Here is a 16500-nt window from a genome sequence, read left to right as displayed (position 1 = left end):
ATAGATGATCAGCCAGACTACATTCATTGAACATACTGTAACATACACTGGATACCACTCTACCCTCGTACCCGCACGACCTTCCGTTTACCCTTCCCACCGCCTCCACCAATACCTGGCGCAGCTTCTTGTGCACTCATCCCCGCCTTCACAGTCTCGATGAGCACCCCCGATGGCAGTGCAGGAGAGTATGGCGACACCCTATTCGTGAGTGGCGGCCACGGTTGCGGGGGTGAAGGGACCTTCGGCCGACGCTTCGATTCGGGAGGGGAGATGGTCGTGTTCGAAACGGACGTCGCCTTGGAGCCCCCCTTCGCGGGCTGCTTGCCCTTCACTGGGGTGGATGGTGCGGGGGTCTCGGCAGCTGCAGCCTGCGTGGACGAATCTGTGTCGTATGGTGGCTTAGGGACGCTATCCGGCTTGAGCATCTGGATCTGGATAGAGATCATCTCCAGAAGTTGCTTCTCTGCGTCGCATGTGCATCAGCAATATATTCGCAATGAAGAGTAACACGAGACGAGAAACGGGTGCATAATCATAGAATGGTGAAGTTGCGCGTCACCGGTATTCGGACGAGTATGCACTGCGATCTTCCCGCTCTTCGAAACGAGGCTGCCCACGCACGAATACCGACAAGGGGTCGCAGAAATATATCCAACGGAAGACAACAAACGCGCGGGTTGTGACACAAATCGGCCAGATGGACGGCCCAGTATCGGGACGGGAGAGAACCGAGTCAAGAGGAACTCACTAGTCTTGATCGCCGGATTAACAAGCCTGCCGTCCTTCTTCCACTGTACCCTCACCCGTCCAGGGTTCTCCCAATCTCGCGGATGCGCCTTGTTCACCTCATGAAGGGTCCCAAGGCCGAGACGATTGGTCGCGTCCGCGATATCCTTGCTTAGCGGCCACCACACACTCTTGGCGCGCGGAATCCGTCGTTCTCCACGTCCACAGGGTCGTTTCGCGTCGATGTAGATGGGGTAGATGCATGTCCACCTGGAGAAGCGAGTTCAAGCCGTCGCTGCCCGGTGCACAGCGACTCCTCCGCGAAGCGAGGGAGAAGTGCGGACGTACTTCTTATACGGGGTAATATCCGTCACAGTCTTCCCGTCTCCGCTTGCAGGGTTGAACTGGGGTAACGACGGCGATGCCGGACCCGCCGTAGGTCCAAGCAGTGTCGGTGTATCGTCGTCTTCGGAGTAATCGAGCTCCTCCAGGAGCGCGCCATGGGCACCGGTATTGGGGAGAGGTTTGTTGGGAAGGGGCAGATCGGTATCATCGTCGAACTCTTCCTCGACGACGGCTGCTCGGCGAGACATGGCGAGGCTGCGAAGGGGATGTGGTGGATGAAGGCGAGAGAGTGATGATCGTTGTGTAACTGCTTCCCAACGCCGTCGCTGGCGGAGGCGCTGACCAACGCTCGTTCCGCTTGTCGCGGCTATCCACGTCCATTCCCAAGACGCCTTTGCAATTCCTGCCTGCGGTCAACTACGGTCAATCGCCGCTTATATGGCGCTCACTAAGCTCAAACGCAAGGCACGCTTCGAACTTCCCCGCATACGTTGTGCGGAATGATACATAAGACACTGGCCATGCGAGGCTTCACTCTTCCAGTCCCTTCGTCTCTGCCAGTGCTCTAAGCACACAAAATGACCGACATTGTCATCAGGGAGGTGAGGGAAGTGTTCGAGTCTGAAGCGGGAAAGTGGTTCACTTATACTCTATCAGGTCGTGCCGAATGTCTGGACGTTCTCCCGGTAAGACTGATGCTGCTCTGACGTTGCGAGAACTGACCATTCCTTTCATCCCATAGTCCTTTCACGCTCTTCGGACTGGTGCCCGTTGGCGGCCGTTCTACCGCCATCAAACTCGATTCGGGAGGAGTATGGATTCTTGCCTCCACGCCTTTGACAGACGAAACGAAGCAGAAGCTCGCGGAGCTGGGCGATGTCAAGTGAGGTGGCCTCCGGATTGAGAGCATCCCTTTAACTCATCCAGAAACCTCGCAGGTACATCGCAGCCGGAAACCACTTTCATAACCTATTCTTGAGTATGTTTGTCAGGTATTGATACCGAAAGCTCTCCTGTTGACAGATCAAGCAGAGTCATACAAGGAGGCCTATCCGGGCGCAAAGCTGATTGGACCCGATGCCTTGACGAAGAAGAAGGAGTTTGCTGGTTTGACCTTAGACGCAGGTAATACATGTACTCGCACTGGAGGCGGCGGTAGCTGATTAAAAGTTCAGCTTTTAGCGAGACTAACCCGGAACCAGAGCTTGGTTTCGAGGATGAGGTGAGATCAATCCTGTCACTATCGAAGTCGAAAGCTTACATATAGGTCCCGGTCGCAAAAGGTTGAGGCATGGTGCGTTATTACTTTGAGCTATGGTCATGCTTTCTGCTAACTCGTGCGCGACAGCTATTTCTCTGGCCACGCGAACAAGGACATCGCGTTCTACCACAAAGCCTCAAAGACAGTCATCACCGCAGACCTCCTCTTCAACATACCAGCCACCGAACAGGTTTGTCGTCGTAACAATGGCTATGTATGTCTGTCGACATCACTCATGTGGGTCTCGCACGCAGTTCTCCAAGACGTCTCAGTCGCCAAAGTCAATCCTGTTTGGCGGCATGAAGCCCAAGGGATGGCAGATGCCCTGGTTTATATGGGCGAAACAACAAAACAAGACGTGTGTTGTCCTCAGTGTACCATGCTCCAATACGCTGACCGACTCTAACGCTTCCACAGCGCCATGGTTCGCGAGGCGAAGAAGGTATACTCGTGGGACTTCGATCGACTCATACCTTGTCATGGAGTGAGTCCCTTGTGCCCCGTACCTTTCTCGTGGCTAAGTTCGATCTGCGTGCTACAGGACGTCATTGAGACCGGCGCGAAGGCTGCTTGGAAGTCAGCGTGGGGAAGCTATCTCTCATAACCCTCGGCACCCCGTCTGGTGATATTCGACTGCGATGCCAAGTCCCCGTCAGTGTCAAACATTATTCCCAAAACGTGTTCCTTTGACAATATCGACGTCGAGTATCGCGTTCTGTGAATCGCCTTACCTGAGGTGTGTCCCGGGTAAGGTGCACAATATGGAGTCCCTTCTATACCCAGAGTACTTTTGAGCGCGACACGGCTCTGGTCCTGTCTGCCGCGGCTAATCGTGCCGGGCGCATTCGCGTCGAAGGTACGTACATATCTGGCCCCTCGGGCGGCCTCGGTCGGTCAAGTTGTGCAACCCGAAGGCGCCGCAGCCCTGCAAAGTGCCGAAATGTCCTACGTCCGACAGGTCTCGGAGTCGATCTGCTAAGGTGAGGAGCCCCCATATAGCTAGATGGGTAGCCACAATGGACCCGAGGATCGACACGGGCGTGCGATGCAGGGTTACGCTCTCGGAGGTATCAATATATTTGAAGAGCGTACTGGTTTCAGGTCCATTCGAAGCACCAGCAAGCTTGCGCCGGATGTCGTACGCATGTCGGCACACAATCCCTATTTCATAGGTCGGCCTGTGCGGGGAGTGGACGACTGCCTATATATGATCCCTCAATCTACACATCCGCCATCCAACGACAGCAGAGAACAACATGGCGGATACTGTGATCAGGGAAGTCAGTTGGCAACATCATACCACCGTGTCTGCTGACACTGTCCCACTTTTGGCATGGTACAGGTTGCTCATAACGTGTGGACGTTCTCGCGGTACGTATTCATCGGTGCATGCATGAAACGCATCAATGCTCACATAGCTGGTGTATAGTCCTTTCATGCTCGGCATGGTGCCTATGGGTGGCCGCTCAACCGCAATCAAACTCGAGTCAGGCGGAGTGTGGATACTCGCCTCGACCGAGCTTAATGACGAGACGAAGCAGAAGCTGGACGATCTCGATGTGAAGTAAGTCGTATCCTCCGAACTCCTGATGTTTGGTATATTCACTATGTTCCTTCCTGAAGGTACATTGTGGCGGGAAATAACGCCCATCACTTTTTCATCAGTACGTCGTACCTCGTGAGGGCGATTGAGAAGGGACCCATCATATTAACCGTTGCAGGGCAGTACAAAGTTGCGTACCCGAACGCAAAGGTCCTCTGCTCTGAAGACCTCCTCAGCAAGCCCGAATCGCAGGGCATCAAGCTAGACACAGGTTCGTGCCCTTAAATGCTCACCCCCTTTCCTTGAGTCTATGCTTATGGGTAATACTCAGTGTTCAGCGCGACTACCCCAAACCCTTCCTGCGGGTTTGAGACAGAGGTGAGCGTGTCTCTCCAGTTCATGAGTCAGTAGATCGTTGAAGGGACATCCGACGAACGGGCAGATCGAGACATGGTGCGTTCATGAACTCGTGTCTCGCGACCTCGAGGCACGTACTGAGGCACTGTCCAGCTATTTCACCGGTTACGCCAACAAGGATATTGCATGCTACCACAAAGCCTCCAAGACCGTCATGGCGGCCGACCTCCTCTTCAACAATCCACCTACTGAACAGGTCCGTCGTCTACGTTCCTTTCCGACCGTTGTCCTGATCTATTTGTCCCAACCGCAGTTCTCGAAGTCGCCGCAGTCGCCGAAATCGATGCTATTCGCCTCCATGACCTCGACGGGATGGCAGATGCGGTTGTTGCTGAGAGCGAAGACCCAAGACCGAGCGTAAGACCTGCCGTTGTCCGTTCATGGTCCCTGCTGAATCTCCCGTATTGATAGGGCAATGCGCCGTGACGCAGCGAAAGTACATTCGTGGGACTTCGACCGGTTTATTCCTTGCCACGGCGTGAGTGTCGCGTATGCCGAGTGTCATCCATTTGAGCTGACCAGAACCACAATGGCGATTCCGCAGGACGTCGTCGAGACCGGTGCCAGAGCTGCATGGAGGTCAGCGTTCACCAACTACCTCTCATGATCACCCTCGTCTCTCGCATCAGCGGCAGTACGATTGCATACTTTAAGAGCATGTCCACCACATGGTCGGTATAATACACACAGCATTTCCACTCGCTGGCGGGGACTTCGGAGAGCTCGTTGCGCTGAGCGTAAGCAGTCTCCAGGAGTCGTGATGTGAGCGGCACTCTGCATGCACCGCGTCTCTGGGAGGTTGTACTGGGTTGATCGCAGCTTTGCCTGTTCCCTCATGCTGCGCCCCTTGTGGGGCTGCGAGCGCGTGCCTATGTCTGCCTGCGTATCAGGATCGGCGCAATATGGGATGTCTGACAAAGATTAGCTTTGGGTGTGACCGCAGTCTATTGGGACGGAATACTTACGACACTCAAGTGGTATGCAAGTGCAATGGTCGACGTCGCCCGTGTCGTCCGAATCGAGGGGTGAGTGTTATTACTCTGAAAACTGGGTACTGAACCACCGGTCCCAGTAGGGCTGTTTTCGCCTGCCATGGCCCACAGGCCTCTTCGACAGATCACGCTCACCGACGTCTCAGCCAGGCAGATCTGTCCTGGATCTGCCACAAATACCCACGCCTTTGTGCTGTGATCAACTCGATGGTCGGACATTTTGCGTCACGGCGGCAGTACTGGGCAGGCCGCATAGGCTGCTTTTCGCCGCAGTGAAAAGTCTGTCTACCAGTCAAGCATATCTGCAAGTACCCGATGCGAAAGTCGAGCTCCTCAACCTCATAGACTCAAGAGTCAAGTTTGCGGGCGTGTGCCCAATTGATACGGAGGCGATGACCCTAGCATCCGACCAATTGACCATCCAAACTCAAACTCATCGACTCATCGCCATCATGCCAAGCGTACATGACCGCGCGGACTTCCCGTTGCTACTTGGATAGCGATCTAAGTGTGTGGAAGTGTGTGGTCAATGTTCCATTCAACGACAACGCCCGCTGCACAGGTGGGGGCGTCCCGCCATGCGGCGGTTATCCCCCCCTTTGTATCCACGCTCTTCGCATCCTCAACTATGGAAGAATCTTCCTGAGATGCAATCGTCACCCTGAGATTACTGCGCGGCGATGGATGGGTGGGCTGAGAACCCAGATTCACACACGGTATCGTGCGGCGCGGACGCTCACATACATTACATTATCATCTTGAACTGTTGAACAGCAACGCCCATGAGAGCTTCGATGACCGGACACTTTGGAGTGGGTGACACCCTCCATATGCGTACTTACCCAGGGAAGATCTTTCTCTCTTGATCATGCCCCTGGAGTATGTGCAACCAATTGCCTTCGGTTTCACATACTTGCACGGGTACGGGCCGCCGCCCCAGTGACCATGGAGAGAACGGAGTGCACTGCTTTGTGCGCCTTGCAGGTACACAGGTCAGAAGGCTCCGAATGCGGAACAATCAACTGGCTGCGATCATCATCGCCCTTCCCCTGCGTCCTGCCCTTCTCGGAGTAAAGGATTCTGCTGAACAGTGCCCAGGTGACAATGCGATCCTGCTGGAGACCGCCAACGTCGCCGAGAGACGAACAGGTGGAGCTCTCGCATGGACCCATCCTTGGACCTTACCCGTTTGGCCTTGCCGCCTCGGAGATCGGCGCAGGGACCCGCCCATAATCCATCATCGTAGAGCTGATGCGCTCAACCAGCTCCGGTGGTCCTCGGTCGGCATCATCATCCTCCAACAGCCGGTCAGGTCTCAACACGCCGACGATACCTTCGAGTCCCCACCTCCATCTCGAGGGTCTCAGACGGGCCACAGTGCCTCGCTAGAGGAAGCCATCGGACAGCATCAAGGCGAGGTTGGAGAGCATCTGGAAGCAGCGCTGTACTCTACATAATCTAATCTTAGTAGCTTCTAAGACCAACTCGGATGATGATATGCATATGCACCCACATGCACGTTGCAAAGCTTGCCGGATGTCATATCGATGTCGGCCAACCTGACGAGACAATGACTAGACAATGAAGGGTGGCTCTTTCTCCCCTGCGAAGCTATCGTCAAAAGCGGCTCTAGCCTCTAAGTGTTTGTGGAGAGCGTCACCTGCGCCACGAAAGTGATCAGCCATCAAGACATCCAGAAGGCAGGGGGACCCAAGTGACGACGGAATGCTCGGCAACCACTCAATTGTATCAGATCTCACCAGCCCTCCTTGCGCTCATGTTTTACTGCCTCGTTACTGATTGACACCGCTCTTGGCACCATAGGGTTTGCAGCTTTGCGGGCACGGACTCCCGAGGCCCGGCGAAGGGGTTGCCTTGCCGAGTGGCCCATCCATGCGTATATAAGACTGCTGGAGACGACCGGGGCAAACCATTCCTCTTCTCTCCAACCCTTTTCATACACACAGGCTGTGTAACGTCTTCTTTGTCTGCTACTCATTCCTTCTCGACAAGTTCTTGACGACTTTTCATCTCTAAACGTATGTCTCATACACCCAACCTATCGCAAGGATGTGTGGCTCACCAGTGACGTTTCTTCAGACCACCACTCTTTACAAACATGAAGTTCACCGTTGTCCTCGCTCTCGCTCTCGTCAACAGTACGTCCGCCCATTGTCTGATGCACCTTCGTGCCACTCACCTTCTCTTACAGTCGCTGCTGCGACCTACGTCCCTCGTGCCCCGGCTGGCACTCAGTTCATCACCGGCCCCTGTGCCAGCGACGCGGACTGCGCCTCCAGCTGCTGTGGTTTCAACTCCGGCAAGTGCGCTGGACCCATCATTGCACAGGAGCGCGATGGTGGTTGCGGTTTCGGTGATGCGCAGCCCAACGACAACGCGGCGCGCGTCCTCCGCGGCCAGGCCCCCGCGGCCCCTGCTGCCCCTGCTGCCCCCGCCTCTGGCAGCACTGCGCCCGCGACCTCGTCGGGCTCGGGCAAGCCCCCGGGCACGCAGTTCATCACGGGCCCGTGCGGTAGCGACGCGGACTGCGCGTCGGGCTGCTGCGGCTTCAACTCTGGCAAGTGCGCCGGAGCCATCATCGCGCAGGAGCGTGACGGTGGATGCGGCTTCGGCAACCCCACCCCCAACGACGACGCGGCGCGCAAGCTCCGTGGCCAGTAAATGTTGACGATTATCATGTTTTGTATCGGTGTTTCTGAGGTGCTGGTTGGTCGGGATGGATCAGAGTAACTTATTCGCAGACATGTAGACTGAATACAACCTCTCTTTTTTCCCAAAATGTTGGCGTGCATGGGAGACGAGTTTGTTATGCGGTTGGTGCGCTATGGCGGAAAAGTAAGTGAATGCCGACGATTGTGTATGCATGAGCCATTGGCGTACATTTGACTGTACTAGTCATTGCTTTTGTTTAGTCCTAGGATGGCATGTCGTACGAGAGACCACGTACCGTCCAGTATGGGGGTGCTTAGTACTTAAAGTCAGACTGGAAGACTCGGCGTACTAGATGGGTGTACTGACAGCTATCTCAAAAAACGGCGTCGCTCGCTCGCCCAGCCCTGTGTGTGCCCGGATCACGGGAAACTCCTGCCGAACCCCCAGGCGCGTCATACCCCGCAACGCAACGCGTCCGAGCGCGTGCGTTGACTTGCGAATCTCAGCCCTACTTCACTTGCCACACAACCAAACACAACCTATGGCTTCGAACCTTCCTGCAGCAAGGAAGGCAGACGTCGTCTCGCTGTGCACTACCCACAGCAATTGGCAGAGGCGACAGCGCACGACGGGCTTCAGCGCTCGGCCGGGGTTTCCCGTGATCCGGGCACACACAGGGCTGGGCGAGCGAGCGACGCCGTTTTTTGAGATAGCTGGAAGTCGCACGGTCACATGACGGGGTGATCGCCCGGTCACAGTAGCGTCGTCACACCCGAGCAATCTCTAGCCTCAGCCACCGCGGTCCGCGCTGCCACCCGTCCTCGCCAGTCTTTGCCTTTGTCTCTGTCTCTTCGCTGCTACAAGCTTAGAACCTGGTTGGTTTTTCCAGGTTCAGAGCTTGGAAAGCGATTGCAGGTGAGATAGCCATCCTCACGCCCTCGCTGGAACCACTCGGGGATTGACAAGACCCAGGACAGTGACCGCATCCTCCGGGAATCATTAATCACTAGAGATCGTCCAGAATGGAGGGAAAGGACCTCACCAACACACTGAACGACACTCGCATGGCTTCTAGCTCTCGCAATACGCCTCTTGCTCGAAGCAGACCCGCGTCTCCGCGTCCCCTTGCCCCACCTCAGCAGATGGACATGGACCAACCGCTCGAGGCTTCGCGGCCCCCACCTCCCTCTGAGTTGCATGCTACTGCTACTTCTCCAACTGGAGCGTCCGATCAGCAACCCGGAAGCGCAGAACGAGCCCTCAATGTCAACGACGCGCTCAGCTACCTCGACTCTGTCAAGGCCCAGTTTGCACAGCAGCCGGAGGTCTATAACAAGTTTTTGGATATCATGAAGGACTTCAAGAGTCAATTGTGAGTACTCATCTACCCTGCTTTCACTGCGCGCTTTAGTACACGAGGGAGGATCGCGGGCGGTATGGTCATGCTGACCGAGAGTGTCCAGGATTGATACACCAGGCGTTATTGAACGCGTGTCCAACCTATTCCACGGCCATCCTGCCCTCATCCAAGGTTTCAATACATTCCTCCCAGCAGGGTACCGCATTGAGACTACGGACAATCCCGATCCCAACTACATTACCGTAACTACCCCCGCTGGCATCACAACACAGGCAACGAATGCCGCTTTCACATATGGCCCCGCGAACACTATGGCCCCCGCGAACACGAAACCCCCTCCTCCGGTCGAGAAGCCGGCAGCACCTAGCCCACAGGAGCCAGAAGGAGCTGTGGTGGCCGCAGAGGATCTCTTCCCTGCTCGCGACCTTGTGAGGAAGGTACGCGCTCACTATGCTAATCATCCCGAGGCATACAAGCAGTTCCTCGGCTTCTTCACCGAGGTCGATCTGGAGGTGGCTACGACGGCGTATGACAAGTCCAGTCTGAGTGGCATGGAATCACTGTCGGTAGCCTGTCTCTCTGCGATGCGCGCAACTGGGGACGTGATGCGCAAGATCATGGACCACCTCAAGGACGCTCCCGACCTGATGCGCGAGTTTGTGCAATTCATTCCAGACGAGCAGGCCCAGCGCGAGGAGCTTGCGCATATTGCGAAGGTGGAGGAGGCCCGGAAAGCCAGCGAGAGCAAACCCAAGCGCGGTGGAGATGGACATGCACACTCATCCTCGTCTGCCGCTGTCCCGCAGAAGCGGAAACGCAAGCCGGCCGAACGCGAGAAGGAGAAGGAGACGGCACCAGCGAAAAGCAGCGCTAACAAGGTGGGTTGCGCGTATTCTCGAGAGACAGAATCGCTCACCATCAGTGCAGAAGGCCAAAGTTCAGCCATCGAGCGAAGCACCTTCGCCTGCATTGGCCCAGCGTCCAGCGGCCGCCCCGCCTTCACCTCTCAGGGCACCTCCGCAACCTCCATCGCAGACGTTCTACCCACATCATCAACAGACCGTCGCCTTGCCCCCTCCTATACAGGCCGTACCCATGCAGTCGACGAGTTCGCACCATGGCAATGATGAGGCGCACTTCTTTGACCGTGTCAAACGCGCGTTGGATAACCGCGAGACGTACAACGAGTTCCTGAAGTTGGTGAACCTTTTCACACAGGACATCATCAACACGACGAGGCTCGTGCGGGAAGCGAGGTCGTTCCTTGGAGATGGGGACTTGATGTCGCAGTTCAAGGACATACTGGGTTGGGACGCGAACAAAGAGCGCATGATGGCGCTTGAGGAGTCCTGGACGCGACCGATGAGCGTGCTGGATCGTCCAAGTCGGAACCAGTTACACACGCGATATGGCAGCTACCGCAAGCTCCCTGCAAACGTACGTGTTCGCCGTCCTACCCCTCGGTGAGCCTTGCTAACGATGTGCGCAGGAGGTCAATGTGCAGTGTTCGGGACGCGACGAGATGTGCAATGCCGTGCTCAACGACGAGTGGATCTCGCAGCCCACGTTCGCGAGCGAGGACGCAGGGTTCATCGCGCACAAGAAGAACGTCTACGAGGAGGCGCTGCACCGGAGCGAAGAGGAGCGGCACGAGTACGACTTCCACGTTGAGGCCATCAACCGCACGATCCAGGTGCTCGAGCCGCTCAACAACAAGATCGCACAGCTGTCGCCGGAGGACCGCGCGAGCTTCAAGCTCAAGCCGAACCTCGGCGGCGTGGGCAAGGCCATCCACCAGCGCGTCATCAAGAAGATCTACGGCCGCGACATTGGGCTCGAGGTGTGGACGGCCATGCAGGAGGTGCCTGCGACGGCGATTCCCGTGGTGCTCGTCCGCCTCAAGCAGAAGCACGAGGAGTGGAAGCGCGCACAGCGCGAGTGGGACAAGGTCTGGCGCGAGGTCGACGCGCGCAACTACCATAAGTCGCTCGACCATCAGGCGGTGACCTTCAAGGCCGCGGACAAGAAGGCGATCACGCAGAAGGCGTTCGTCACCCAGATCGAGGCCGCGCGGGACGAGCAGCGCACGACGCGCGCGTCGCTTGTCGACCCGCTCTTCGCGCGGACGAAGCCGCGGCACCAGCTCGAGTTCGTCGTCGAGGACCCGACTGTGCTCCAGGATACGCTGAAGCTCGCGCTCTCGTTCCTCGACCGGACACAAGGTCAGATATCCCTGCCGGATCGGAGGAAGATCGAGACGTTCCTGCGCTCGTTCGTTCCGCTGTTCTTCATGATTGACATGACTGCATTCAACGCTGCGTTCGTTCCGCATCACGAGACCATCGACGAGTTGGACGGGGATGGTGCTGGAGAGGATGTCGACATGACTGGTGTCAACGGGTCCTCATCACGGTCGAAGAACAAGAAGGGCGGGGCGAACAATGCTGGTGACCTGCGTAAACGGTTGTTGAAGAGCGAGCAGGCCAAGTCTAGCAGGCGAACCCGAGCGCAGGAGGCAGCTTCGCCAACGCCGTCGCGCTTCGCATCTCCAGCGCCGTCCGACACTATGCTCGTGGATGGTGACATCTCTCCTGGCCGGAGTGAGAAGTCATCGGGACGTCGCAAAGGGACGTTCTACACAAACACCTCGTTCTATGTTCTCCTGCGGTTGCTTGAGGTGGGTGTCGTATGATTCATTGATCTCAGGGAGCGAGGGCGTCTGACTGATGAACGCCGACAGGTCCTCTATTCACGGTTGTGCCTGTTCAAGAACCTCACGAGGGAGATGGTGGATCGCTCGAACGATCCCTTCGAGCCAAACCCCGCCTCGATCAAGTCGTCCATTCAACAGGCTGACCTTGCGAAGATTGGCGACAAACTCGACCATGCATCCCACTTCTACGACCTTATGCTGGAGTCGTGCGAGAAGCTCTTTGACAACGAGCTTGAGCCGCAAGCGTTCGAGGAGATGATGCGGTTCATGTTTGGGGTGAAGGTACGCACAGTGCTGCTCTATTGTGCGTGATTCTCGGCTAATGCCCTGCGCACAGCATGGCTATAAGATGTTCACTGTCGACAAGGTGATTGGAGCCCTGATCAAGCAGGTGAGTTAGTTTGCTGCAAAATGAATGGGTGGAGGATCTGAACATCATGCAGGTCCAGGTCATCCTGTCGGATCCTAAGAGCCAGGATCTGTATGAACTATTGAGACGCGAGCGTGAGATCCCGTCACCAACAACACAGGATCTCATCAACTGCCGGCGAAACACTGAACGCGTCCTCGGCCCGGACGAGAACCTGTTCCGCATAGATTGGGTACGTCCTTCAACGCTTACACGAAATTCGATCAAGGCTCATCCGAACCACAAGCTGCCTGAGCCCAAGACGATGACAATACAGCTCATCGGCAAGGACGACACGAGTTACGACGATTCGGAAGCCATGACTGGGCGATGGCAGGCGTACATTGAGTCCTTTGTCTCGGTAGGTTGCGGTTACTTTGCGGATGTGTACGAACTATGTGCTGACGGCCGTTATAGCATCACTACACCGCGGGGGTGCCGTCGTCATCATCAATCAGGCGACCATTCCTACTCCGGTGAGCGTGTTCGTTGATGTCTCCTGCAGGCGGAGTATTGACTTGGTTGACAGAACGAAGATCCCCGCACCCTCCGGTGCAATGCCAGACATCCTCGCGCGCGGCGGACTGCAGATCAAGGTCTGCGTGCGCACTTACCGCCTCTTCTTCGTTCCACGTTCCGAGGACATCATGGTCCGGATTTCCTCCCGCGAAGAACGCGCTGATGCTCGCAAACTCGTGGAGTCGCAGAACGAGAAGCGGAGGAAGTGGCTCGAAGAGTACGCCGCCAAGACGCTCAAGGACGAGCCGCAGAGTGCTACTGTGGAAGCACCCCCGAAGGCACTTGCCCCGACCTCATCAACCCCAACGGAGTCCTACGAGGCAGCACCCGAGGTCACCTCCCGTGAAGAGGTTGCGGATGTCCCGATGGAGATCCTCCAGGAGCAGAAACAGCAGGAACCTGAAGTCACCGTGTACACTGCCCCGCAGGACGACGCAGTGGAAGCCGCAGCCGCAGCCGCAGTCGTCGGGCCCGCGCCAGACCCCGATCCTGATCCTGTGGATGTCGCGATGGGTGAAGCAGCCGCAGACGTGCCGCCGCCGTCCGACGTCGTTCCCCCGCGGTCGCCTGCACCTCCTGTTGTCGTCGAGCTCGCGCCGGAACTCGCAGCAGCGAAGCAGGCGGACTCGGCGCAAGCTGGCAAGCCTCCTTCTCCCCCAACCGTGTCTGAGCCTGCCCCTTCTCAACCCGCTGCTGCGTTCCCTGAGCCTCAGCCTCCAAAGGAGGCAGAGCCTACTGTGCAATCGGTACCGTCGCCATCAGCTCCAGTGTCGGCGCAGGCTCCGGAATCGACGCGCCTGCCTTCGCCCCCGTCAGCCCCGGCGGCACCTGCTGCTGGTGATGCACCTACTCCTGTTGAAACTCCTGCTCCCGTTCCGACACTCCCCTCGCCTCAAGCGGCACCTCCACCTCCAAGCCTTCCCTCTGCATCCACAGAGGCTGCTACCGTCGGGGACCACCCACGGCCACCGTCACCGTCCGCCTTACCGCCGCCCCCTTCGGAATTGAAACCGGCTTCAGTACCTGCCTCAGAAGTTACATCCGGTATACCTCCTCCACCCATTGACCCGCCTGCTCCAGGCTCGTCATGACGTCGCAGCTCTTCGTGATTGAATCCAAGCTCTGTGTTGTATTCCTTGCTACATTACGCACTAATAAATATGTACTTCGGGATCTGGAGCACCACCACCACTACCACCACCGCGCAGTGACTGGGTCGAGAAAGGGAAATGTATGTATACACCGTGTTGCACCACAACTGTGCCGTGACTGCTTCTTCCGCGACAGCATGAATATGTGTGGAGAGCAGAGCAGGGGAGAGAGACCGTGAACCGTGACCAAGAAGACTATGACGAGACCGTGTTACAATGCTACATCGAGGGGTGTGCCCGCGTAACTTCCAAGCCTACAACAACATTTCCACCGGGTAGCTAGCTGCAGCTGCACTGTGACCGCCGTAGTGTCCGTCTCGATTCCCAATCGTCCCACTCGAGTGAAAAGGCTGACGTACCAATGGCGAGCTCCTTCTCCCCTTCCTTGTCCTGCTCAAGCCTGCACTGATAGTCATCCGCGCATGACGTCTACGACGACCGCTTCCCTCTCCACGCTGAGCCAAGCACTCCGCCGCCGCCGACACCGAAGCCAGCAAACGCGCCTCCGGGGGCGTTGCCGCCGACTTGCGGACCCTCGCCCGGGCCGGCGACGGGACTGTTGAACCCTGGTGGCTTGCCGTGGAAGGACGTGCGGTATGATGACTGGGGGATAGCTTGGATGGAGAGGAACTTGTTCGGGACTGGTCGCTCGTCGCTGTTGTACTGGGGGACGGGGTTACTGCGCTGTTGCACAGGGATGAGATGATGGCTGAACTCACCTGGAACTCGAGGCCAATCCCATCCGCCTCCGAGACGTCGAGCAACTTGACCATCTTGCGCGCGATCCCGTTGATCTTCTCCACGTCCTCCTTTGAGCGCGTCCAGAGCTGTATCCGGTCGACTTTGCTCCTCAAGCTGACGACTGCGCCACAGATCTCGTCGCCCTCGTCCAGGTCCTCGCCGACGAGCGCCATCGCGAGCCACGACCAGCACCGGTCGAGCAGCTGCGGGTTGTTCTTCATCGTCAGCACCCACTTGCCCCCCTTCGCGTTCGCCTCGTCCTCCCACATCGGCTTGATGCCCGACTTGAACAGGTGGTAGTTCGAGTTGCGCTCCAGCTTCGACGGCGGCTTCAGCCAGTTGAAGTACCGGCAGAACGACTCGACCGTGTCGAACTCGCCGATGACCGTCAGTCCGGCCTCGTACTCGTCCGACTCGGGCGCCATGTAGTGCCCCGCCGAGTTCGGGGCACTTTCGGGGTTCGCCGTCGCGGGCGTGAAGGGGACCTTGTTCTTTGTGTCGTGGTAGATCGTCCTGCGCGGGCACTTAACCCAGTTCAATGTTAATGATGGCGAACGGAGCGCACCATGTATGCTCCAGCGGATGCTCAGGAGCCTTGATCCTGAGTCCGGGAGTCTTAGGATCCTCAATGGTCTCCGCCTCCGGGGGCTTGGCGGAGCCGTCGATGGAGAGCGTCCTGGCCTTCGCGAGGCGCGCGGTGATAGCGTCGAGCGAGGGGATGTTCTTGTAGCCGACGGGCATCTTCTGCCTCGGCTTCTCGTCGTTGGCCGTCTCCTGGTTGTGCTTCTCGACCTTCTCGGTCGTCAGCGGCTCGCCGCTCTCGGGCTGCGGGGTGCCGCCATCACTGCGAGGGGGCGATACGGAGAGCTGGGCGGGGGATGAGGAGCGCGAGCTGGGCAGGTTCACTGTCATGGAGTCCGCCGTCGATGCTGCGACAGAAGAAGAGTTTGAGGCCGCAGAGCTCGTGCGGAGGAGGGACGCGGCGAGGCGGGGGCGGTTGCCTGCGGTGGCGGGAGTGGGGGCGTTCAGGTTGATGCGCGCTGCGAGCTGGTTGAGCGAGGGCATGCGCGGGCCTGCAGAGGGCCGCTTCTCGTCTGACTTTGCGGGTGCATCCTGGGCTGTCGTCGCTGGGGGCGGGGTCGTGGACATCGTCGGCGTCGGTGGTCAAGACAAGCACACAACTCCGGCGCTCGACGCTCCGCTGGACCTGCTTGATTGCATCACCGGCTTCGATTCCCGCACGGGGCAATCCCTAAATGCTGCTCCTGCTCTCCCTACCCCTTCCTAGCCCGCTTGCCACTTGGTATGAGTACGTACTCGGAGTCGACAGGATTCGGTAAGCTAACAGGGAGTAGTCGCAAAGGTCAAGGAGAGAGGGCCTGGACACGACCTCTCGCTGCGCTATTCAATGGTACAAGTTCCTCTCATTGCAACAGCCCTCGTGTTGGCTAGTTATTCTGCAATCAAGTGTTCTAGCATTGACCAGAACCGACCTCGCTCCTGCGATGAAGCTGCATGAAGAGGAAGATGCTCAAATGCTCAAGCGCTCAAGTCCTACAAGCTCTGCAGCCTGCCATCACTGTCTCATCCTTCTTCTGCGAACCTTGCAGTCCTCGAGGCATGCTTCGTCTGCCCACGGTGGCTACT

The 16500-nt window shown here is 57.5% G+C and overlaps 7 protein-coding genes across 7 annotated transcripts; 5 read left to right on the top strand and 2 right to left on the bottom strand.

The window, feature by feature from the left end:
• Positions 1 to 5: 5 nt before the first annotated feature.
• L226DRAFT_537801 (signal recognition particle, SRP19 subunit) lies at positions 6 to 1452 on the bottom strand. The gene is made up of 3 exons (XM_067681379.1): positions 1078 to 1452; positions 752 to 999; positions 6 to 466 (listed from the first exon to the last, which is right to left on the bottom strand). The coding sequence occupies exons 1-3, from the start codon at positions 1320 to 1322 to the stop codon at positions 60 to 62; spliced, it is 900 nt and encodes a 299-aa protein (XP_067532379.1). The 5' UTR covers positions 1323 to 1452; the 3' UTR covers positions 6 to 59.
• A 39-nt stretch (positions 1453 to 1491) lies between these two features.
• L226DRAFT_512770 (uncharacterized protein) lies at positions 1492 to 3120 on the top strand. Its single transcript, XM_067678348.1, has 11 exons — positions 1492 to 1676; positions 1732 to 1760; positions 1817 to 1957; positions 2013 to 2053; positions 2107 to 2199; positions 2250 to 2296; positions 2358 to 2368; positions 2423 to 2525; positions 2590 to 2693; positions 2753 to 2819; positions 2877 to 3120. Exons 1-11 carry the CDS (start codon positions 1653 to 1655, stop codon positions 2937 to 2939), a joined length of 723 nt encoding a protein of 240 aa, XP_067532378.1. The 5' UTR covers positions 1492 to 1652; the 3' UTR covers positions 2940 to 3120.
• A 471-nt stretch (positions 3121 to 3591) lies between these two features.
• Positions 3592 to 4986, top strand: L226DRAFT_562191 (uncharacterized protein; the record flags this gene model as incomplete). The annotated part of the gene is made up of 11 exons (XM_067683489.1): positions 3592 to 3615; positions 3678 to 3706; positions 3765 to 3899; positions 3959 to 3999; positions 4057 to 4149; positions 4210 to 4256; positions 4321 to 4331; positions 4389 to 4491; positions 4549 to 4652; positions 4707 to 4773; positions 4840 to 4986. The coding sequence occupies 11 exons, from the start codon at positions 3592 to 3594 to the stop codon at positions 4900 to 4902; spliced, it is 717 nt and encodes a 238-aa protein (XP_067532377.1). The 3' UTR covers positions 4903 to 4986.
• Positions 4987 to 6022: 1036 nt separating this feature from the next.
• L226DRAFT_169179 (uncharacterized protein) lies at positions 6023 to 7045 on the top strand. The gene has a single exon (XM_067672605.1). The coding sequence runs from the start codon at positions 6169 to 6171 to the stop codon at positions 6742 to 6744; it is 576 nt and encodes a 191-aa protein (XP_067532376.1). The 5' UTR covers positions 6023 to 6168; the 3' UTR covers positions 6745 to 7045.
• On the top strand, positions 7003 to 7986 carry L226DRAFT_491190 (uncharacterized protein). The gene is made up of 3 exons (XM_067677346.1): positions 7003 to 7326; positions 7388 to 7446; positions 7500 to 7986. Exons 2-3 carry the CDS (start codon positions 7407 to 7409, stop codon positions 7967 to 7969), a joined length of 510 nt encoding a protein of 169 aa, XP_067532375.1. The 5' UTR covers positions 7003 to 7326; positions 7388 to 7406; the 3' UTR covers positions 7970 to 7986.
• Positions 7987 to 8758: 772 nt separating this feature from the next.
• L226DRAFT_491188 (uncharacterized protein) lies at positions 8759 to 14240 on the top strand. Its single transcript, XM_067677345.1, has 11 exons — positions 8759 to 8875; positions 8933 to 9332; positions 9424 to 10198; positions 10248 to 10757; positions 10810 to 11997; positions 12061 to 12315; positions 12371 to 12424; positions 12477 to 12635; positions 12690 to 12803; positions 12860 to 12918; positions 12972 to 14240. Exons 2-11 carry the CDS (start codon positions 8983 to 8985, stop codon positions 14050 to 14052), a joined length of 4545 nt encoding a protein of 1514 aa, XP_067532374.1. The 5' UTR covers positions 8759 to 8875; positions 8933 to 8982; the 3' UTR covers positions 14053 to 14240.
• On the bottom strand, positions 14077 to 16208 carry L226DRAFT_491185 (translation initiation factor eIF4e). Its single transcript, XM_067677344.1, has 3 exons — positions 15419 to 16208; positions 14832 to 15366; positions 14077 to 14775 (listed from the first exon to the last, which is right to left on the bottom strand). Exons 1-3 carry the CDS (start codon positions 16000 to 16002, stop codon positions 14542 to 14544), a joined length of 1353 nt encoding a protein of 450 aa, XP_067532373.1. The 5' UTR covers positions 16003 to 16208; the 3' UTR covers positions 14077 to 14541.
• Between the last annotated feature and the right edge of the window lie 292 nt (positions 16209 to 16500).

The sequence above is a fragment of the Lentinus tigrinus genome, assembly GCF_003813185.1.
Source record: "Lentinus tigrinus ALCF2SS1-7 unplaced genomic scaffold L226scaffold_27, whole genome shotgun sequence".
Classification (NCBI taxonomy): domain Eukaryota; kingdom Fungi; phylum Basidiomycota; class Agaricomycetes; order Polyporales; family Polyporaceae; genus Lentinus; species Lentinus tigrinus.
Note: the sequence above shows the minus strand (reverse complement) of the source record. Positions and strands in the feature narration are given on the sequence as shown.

Excerpts from the sequence above, each read along its gene's own strand:
- L226DRAFT_512770 (XM_067678348.1), top strand. The coding sequence starts at position 1,653 with ATGACCGACATTGTCATCAGGGAG. Across the intron at positions 1,958-2,012 it reads GCGGAGCTGGGCGATGTCAA|GTACATCGCAGCCGGAAACC; the intron begins GTGAGGTGGCCT and ends GAAACCTCGCAG. Across the intron at positions 2,526-2,589 it reads ACATACCAGCCACCGAACAG|TTCTCCAAGACGTCTCAGTC; the intron begins GTTTGTCGTCGT and ends TCTCGCACGCAG.
- L226DRAFT_491188 (XM_067677345.1), top strand. The coding sequence starts at position 8,983 with ATGGAGGGAAAGGACCTCACCAACACACTGAACGACACTCGCATGGCT. Across the intron at positions 12,316-12,370 it reads GGTTCATGTTTGGGGTGAAG|CATGGCTATAAGATGTTCAC; the intron begins GTACGCACAGTG and ends CCCTGCGCACAG. Across the intron at positions 12,804-12,859 it reads ACATTGAGTCCTTTGTCTCG|CATCACTACACCGCGGGGGT; the intron begins GTAGGTTGCGGT and ends CGGCCGTTATAG.
- L226DRAFT_491185 (XM_067677344.1), bottom strand. The coding sequence starts at position 16,002 with ATGTCCACGACCCCGCCCCCAGCGACGACAGCCCAGGATGCACCCGCA. Across the intron at positions 15,367-15,418 it reads CATCCGCTGGAGCATACATG|GACGATCTACCACGACACAA; the intron begins GTGCGCTCCGTT and ends GTGCCCGCGCAG. Across the intron at positions 14,776-14,831 it reads GGATTGGCCTCGAGTTCCAG|TACAACAGCGACGAGCGACC; the intron begins GTGAGTTCAGCC and ends CCCGTCCCCCAG.
- L226DRAFT_169179 (XM_067672605.1), top strand. The coding sequence starts at position 6,169 with ATGTGCAACCAATTGCCTTCGGTTTCACATACTTGCACGGGTACGGGC.
- L226DRAFT_491190 (XM_067677346.1), top strand. The coding sequence starts at position 7,407 with ATGAAGTTCACCGTTGTCCTCGCTCTCGCTCTCGTCAACA. Across the intron at positions 7,447-7,499 it reads CGCTCTCGCTCTCGTCAACA|TCGCTGCTGCGACCTACGTC; the intron begins GTACGTCCGCCC and ends CTTCTCTTACAG.
- L226DRAFT_537801 (XM_067681379.1), bottom strand. The coding sequence starts at position 1,322 with ATGTCTCGCCGAGCAGCCGTCGTCGAGGAAGAGTTCGACGATGATACC. Across the intron at positions 1,000-1,077 it reads GATATTACCCCGTATAAGAA|GTGGACATGCATCTACCCCA; the intron begins GTACGTCCGCAC and ends TCGCTTCTCCAG. Across the intron at positions 467-751 it reads TAATCCGGCGATCAAGACTA|AGAAGCAACTTCTGGAGATG; the intron begins GTGAGTTCCTCT and ends CATGCGACGCAG.